The following is a 6,624-nucleotide window of genomic DNA, read 5'->3' on the forward strand; positions in this document are numbered from 1 at the left end:
TGCATGTCCTCTACATAAACCTGAACTTCCATGATCATCATCTTAAAGCCTGTTAGTAAAATTGCAGCCATGTGTGTATTTTAATACCTTATTGCACATGTTTACTTACAGGGAAATGAGTCTTCTAATTTAACATGACTGGCTTGATTGTGAAGCTGCAACCTATTAACCTAACAGCCGGGCAGAGTCAGGAAACCAGATAAGGGGCTGTGAGAACTATCTGTGCTGAAGTGGCCAACCTCAGTGGGACATTTTTGAGGATTAACTGGAGATTCTTCCAGCATGACAGATAAGAAGTCACCAGGAGAAGAAAGAGGTTACCAGACGAGACTATTTCAACAATGTTTACTCACTGGTGAGGAAAGCTTGGGTGGTATTAATAACAGAGCCAGAACTCTCATCTAGCTGTCCAAACATAAGAAGAATGGAATGCAAAAAAACGTAGCAGAAGCCATCCTGATATGCATTAAATATCAGTTTATTCTAAGTCAACAAAGAATACTTACAGTAAATGAGAGAAAAAAGCACAATAGATAATGAACAATTATTTGCAATAGGAAATGTTAAGATTTATAGAAGAGTTTTAAATGAAATCATCTAATTAAACCACATGCTATGAAAAACTTTTAAGTAATATAAGAATAACATGAAGTTAAAGTGTAATTATAGTTTTTATACAGTCATTATATGTATTATTTAAGGTTTTATTGTATATTTTTTTTCTTTTTCCTTATAAAAACAAAACAGTGCACAAATGCAGTCCAACTTGGATTAGGGGTGTTGTTCTGAGACCATATGAGATCTATCTAAACAATTTTGAAACAGTTCCCACAGCTCTGTGGGGGTTTTCCCAGGAGTTCTTATTCTGCCTGGGGGAAAACTGTCTACACCAGGGTCATGACCTTCAGGGAGGCAGGCTGGAACCGTCGAATCTTCTTCTTCAGGGCTCGGGAAGCTTTGATGCGGCAGGCTGACGGCTCGGGGCGGGGTGGGAGCTGCTTGAGGGGCTGTCCAGCAGCAGTGGGCCCAAACGCAGCCTCAGCCCACACCAAACCTATGTCTTCCTCATGGATGTCCACCTGGTCACCCTCATCCAGGGACAGGCTGCTGTCAGAGTCTGAGACGGACTGGAAGCTCTGGCTGGACTCGCTATCTCCGAAGCGGTTGGTGGTGTTATCGCTCATCTCCCCTTCACTGCTTTCAGCAATGGTGGAATGAAATAGTGAGGCACACTCAGCTGAATACTCAGACTCACATCTGGGTGGGTAGTGACAGGACACATTAAAGGGTGTTGGAGGATATCTGGCATTAAGATTTTGGAAGAAAGAGTTAGAGGACATGGAGGCCTGAAAAGGGCGTGGAGGTCCCATCCACTGGCCTGACTTGGCACTTATACAACGAACCATCTGCACACTCCCTGCTGTCTGAGCATGGGGCTCTTTTGACCTCTGATGCTGAGCACATGGGGCCTGGAACATGTCCACATCGGATGTCCATTTGGCAGTCGTCTGCCTCCTCTTCCTCTGCTCTACAGGCTGCTCATACTCAGAGCACTGCAGCCGACGGCCTTTGCTGAACTTTGCACCAGCAGGGATGGGATGTGGTTTAGGGTGGACCTTGTGGGTGGCTGTGAATCCCGGACTTTGGAGACAGGACTCGGAGCCTGAGCATGGTCTGCGCTCCACTGTTTGACAGGAGTTAACTCGTTCGGTCACTCTTCCTTTTGCTGATCTTTTCTGCTCTCCCTTTGCTCCAGTGTTGATCTCCCTGATCCTTTCCCCTGAGGAGATGCCATGTTGTTGCCTCATTGCTCGAGGCTTCTCGCTGCTTTTTCTTTTCAACTTTACAGCTTTGGTTTTACGATCTGCTTGTCTCACCTTGACCTTCTGAGCGCCAGCAGGGACAAATTTTGCATGGACAAACTCAGGTGAACCCATGTGACCACTGTGAACTTCAAATCCTTGACTCTCCTCTGTGCTGGAGCTGTGACCCATCACTGGTCTCTGTCGGTGACCCTTCCTTTCTTGGGGTCTTGACTCTGGATTATTTCCACATTTTTTGTCAGAATGGTTTCTTGCTATTCTAGCATTTTGTCCTTTGGGATTATCATTCTTTTTTAAGGAATAACAGGTGACCTCATCAGAGCTGTACTCCTTCATGGCAACAGGATAAGAGTACCAGTAAGGAACATCTAGGGCTCTCACAGGTTGTTTATGGCTTGTGTTATCAGTTGCCTCTTGACTGGAGCATGCCATGGACTCTCTCTTCTGGTCACTGTCTAGTTGGACGATGTTTTTGATTTTGGCTGAAGGAGGCTGCAGCATAGACACATTTATGTTTTCAGTGGGCTTTCTCTGATAGCTGTTTTGTAACTCCTTAACCTCTGTTCCTGTGTCACTTTGGATTTTGCTCCAGCTGCGCTGCAGGATCTTGTCAATATAACCCAAAGTTTTTGCCCCATATCCCATTTGGATTGCTTCATCATCGTTAACTGGGGCTCCTTGGCTTTTTAGGATTCCAGGTGTGTCAGCTTCACCCCCACAAAAAAAGATTGGGCTCTGGAGAGCCACAGCATGCAAAGGGCTGGGGTAATGGTACACTTCAGTCCCACTGCGAGACTCCAGATTGCGCTGGAACCTGGGTTCCATAAGGGAGGTCTTCAGGTTTGGGCACAATGGGGGTTTCTTGGCATCCATGGTTTTTAAGTAGCCCAACCCTTGTGCCATCATTCTGTCAAGGTCCCCTGATATACACAAAAACAATCATCAGCTTTAAATCCACTCACAGATTACATGTTATTAGGTAGTAAAATACATGTTGAGTAACTTATTAAAAAACAGTTGGTGACACATGGTTTTCATTACTACAGCAGAGGCTATATTAAATAAGAGATTGAGAGCAGTTATTACCTGTGGACACAGGTCTTGGCCGTGTCTGTTCTGCGCCTGTAGCGCTTGCTCGGATCCTGCTGCTGCCCAGATGGAGGCCTGTGGCCCGCGAAGGGTTGGGCTGGGTTGTATTCTCATCAGCAGAGCGCCTGCGGCATACATCAACTTGTGGCGGAGAGCTAATGTGACAATTAGCAGGGCTCATGGGAATGAGGCTTGTCTGAGACGAGGACAGACACTCACTGTAGACAGAGGTGCAGGAGTTGGACCGGGAGCAAGAGCCACCATCACTAAGCTCATAAAAACCTGGAGAACGCAGGGATAATTACAGATAAGTATTTTTTCCCAAGTAACATGGATTTGATGTTTACTTTAATATAATATGTTTTCATACCTGAACTAGGTCTGCTGTCACTCTCCATCTGCTCTGTGGAGGCCTTGTTCACATCCAGCTTCAGCTCGTTGATCTGTTGGTCCAGCTGCTGCAAATGAGTCTTCAGACCTACATCCTGTTTCCGAAGACGAGACTGTAAAAAAGACGACACTAAGATTTTAACCAAGACCCCTGAAAAAAAAACCCACAGCAGAAATGTCCTCAAATAAAGAAGTCAATAACCTGGAAGACATGCAGAAGAGCAGAGCTATGCATGAGCATGTGAACAATTACATAGAAATTCTCAGTAAGTGTATAAACAGGAAAGAAAATGCCAGAATGTTATAATGTCATAAAGACGAGGGATGTTATTTACATAAAAGACGCCCTAATGTACAGCCATCAGGAAAACAAAAGCGGCTCAGCTGTGGCTGATGATTAACCCCAGTAGGACATGGGGGAGCATGGAAGAAGCAGTGGTGGGTAACTCATTTCTCCCCCACAGCGAAGGCCTGGCCATTGTGTAAACTACTATATGGAGGAAAGCTGGGGGGTTGGGATAAAAGGCTGCTTGACTTACAGCATGAACATATTTACTGTTACAGTGGTTCTTAGTAAGAAAACTAGCTGTCAGCGCATCTGAAAGACACAATTTATGTCTTACATGATCTTAAAATCATGTGGAATCAGTTCTTAAAATACTCTTTTTGTAGATGATGGGTTGTGGTGAATTTGCAAAGGCTCCATTATGCATGAATGTAAAACATAATTTATACCTTATGTGGTCTGAGAACTTTATAATGTATCCTTTGATGCCTGTGCCCAGTTTCTACTATCCATGTTAAGCATAGCACATTAATCCCTGCACTTCCTCTGGATGACTTTAACAGCAGTCTACATGGAAAAAGCTTGTCATGGAAAACTTAACAGAGCCAGCTGTCTCCAGCACTCACTGGGGCCTCTCTGGGATGAGACTCTCCTCTCATTCACAGCAAAATTCGCATTTGTTTTTATTTCTTGGCATTTAGTGGTTAATGATTGAGGTTTACCCCCCTGAAGCCCTCGTGCACAAAGTGCTCGCGCGGGCGCGCGCACACACACATACACACAAAAAAGTCCTCTAGGCCCGGCAGTGAACCTTGATTTATGACACCTATCTGACTTCCTACCCCCAGCTGAGAACATTAAAGTGTGTCTGGTAATAATTGCAGAGTTAATGCACATGAGTATCAGCTGACGGAAGGATTCATTTTATTCCAAGGACAAACAATTAGAAAAAGCTCAATAGCAAAAACAAAAGAAAACAACAGCAAAAAACTGCTTTAGTGCCTTTGAAATAAATGACAGCTGTAATAAAAGTAGTTGGGTTTTTTTTTTTAAAAAAAAGAAAAAAAATACATGTCACAAGAGATTTTTGAAAAATCTTTTATTATGGGTTTAAACATTTTTTTCCTACCAGCTGTTGCTTCAGGGCGGTTAGGGTCGCCTCCAGCCGCTGCTCCTCAGCCCCCATCATCATCGCACCCTCCCGGTCTGCGTGGGGCGACGTGATCGGCTCCTCTCGGTCCATCCTAAGCGCCCAGCTCACCATGTCGCTCTGCCTGTCCTTCAGCAGATGCAACTCCTGCAACCCTGCCAGAGCAGCCTGCAGCCTCTCCCCGACCCTGCTGCGGTCCACTCCGGCTGCTGCAGCGCTCATCATCCCCGCACAGGAGCCCTTCCTGCTCAGCATGCTGATGAGCGCAGTCCGGCTGTATCCACAGAGGCAACGAGCTCAAAAACAACGTCCTCCTTTTTCTACGAAAGCTTAGTTTGTTTCGCTGCAGCTCTTCCTGACCTGTTCAGTTTTTTAACTACCTGTGAGAATAAATTGGGTGTATAGAGACTAAGCTCCTCCCACAGACCAAATGGCCCTCCTCCTGGCAACTGCTTCCCAATGAACATCTGGTATTAATCTTACCCATTCAAGCTCTTACAGATAGCGACTGCTGTCTGTGCATGCTCTTAAGTTCATCTGAGTAACACCACATGGCAGGATGAGTCTTTTATCGTGCGATTTTTTTTATTTGCTCCAGTTGAAGCATGTGCAGAAATTCTTGATCACGCCTGAAAGTAGTTTCAAGGAAATTAAAGTTTTGCAGCATGCCCACACAACGTATATTAAACAGTTAAATATAAGCATTTAACCACAACAGAATATGCATTTCAAGACATCAAAGGTAGGCAATTCCATTTTAAAAAACAAAATTCAATATGCACATGATGGACAAATACCTCCCCCTTGTGGACATAAAGAATAATACAACTTGTTGACACACTCAGGAGGTCCTGAAAGGCCTTTGAGCCACATGAACGTCTCTCTTTTTTCACTGAGGAATAACACATCAGGAAAAAACCGAACCCTCTGCTTTGCTGTTAATTTAACAAGTAAGAGGTGATATTAGACAGATGGTATGATATTCTAGTCTCCTCTGCTTTTATTAAAACACTAATTAAGGAATATTTTTTGGATGAAGGGAGCTCTGTTGCTCAAAGTGAGGAAATTTATGTATATACTACCATTTTAGGAACAAGCATAGGCATATAATACAAATATGATCAATGTATTAAAGTTTAATTTACAGTTTTTTCTACTGACTACACAAATCTTAGATGACACTGAGATTTAATGAGATCCCTTTGATCCTATTTACTAGATTGTCCAGTAGCCATTAAATGGGTGTATAAAACGCATCTTTGGTGTCACATACTGTTTGATTTCACCAAATTGAAATACATGTCATGCTTGGGACAACTCTATTTCAGCTTTCTTTTGGGTTAGAGGTGGGGAATAAGGCTAATGCATACACAAAAAGGGCAAACAACCATGCACATGCAATCTCACGTTAACATCACCAGTTAACACACGGTTTTGGATGGTTAGAAAAAATGGGAAAACTCAAGCAAAATCCGCACAAGTTCAGGGAGAACATACAAACTCCACACAAAAATCCTCAACTGGAATTCAAACTGGGAATCTTCTGGCTGGAAGGAAGCAGTGCTAACTGTATTATATACTATTTTATTAGTATATCTTATACTGTGCTGCCATGAAATAAAGGCAGTGCATTTATATTTAATTTACCAAGTATTTGGGTTGTCATTTACAGTACTTTGATTATTTGTGCTGTATTATGACAAAAAGTATGTGAAATTCTTCTTTTGTCAAATATTATATATATATTAATAGTGGAAGAAAAAGTTTTTGATAACAGCTGTGTCTGCTAGCGTTTATAAATGTTGGTGGGTTTCCTGTTAGGAAATTACTTATCTCGGGTCCATCCACAACATCTCCACAAGATTAAGAGTTTGACTTAGCTACTT

The 6,624-nt window shown here is 43.1% G+C and overlaps 1 protein-coding gene across 1 annotated transcript; it reads right to left on the minus strand.

Annotated features, from left to right (window-relative positions):
- Positions 1-487: 487 nt before the first annotated feature.
- On the minus strand, positions 488-6,282 carry dact2 (dishevelled-binding antagonist of beta-catenin 2). The gene is made up of 4 exons (XM_042011181.1): positions 4,718-6,282; positions 3,283-3,415; positions 2,910-3,194; positions 488-2,743 (listed from the first exon to the last, which is right to left on the minus strand). The coding sequence occupies exons 1-4, from the start codon at positions 4,991-4,993 to the stop codon at positions 885-887; spliced, it is 2,553 nt and encodes an 850-aa protein (XP_041867115.1). The 5' UTR covers positions 4,994-6,282; the 3' UTR covers positions 488-884.
- Positions 6,283-6,624: the final 342 nt, after the last annotated feature.

Source organism: Melanotaenia boesemani, chromosome 16, assembly GCF_017639745.1.
Source record: "Melanotaenia boesemani isolate fMelBoe1 chromosome 16, fMelBoe1.pri, whole genome shotgun sequence".
Classification (NCBI taxonomy): domain Eukaryota; kingdom Metazoa; phylum Chordata; class Actinopteri; order Atheriniformes; family Melanotaeniidae; genus Melanotaenia; species Melanotaenia boesemani.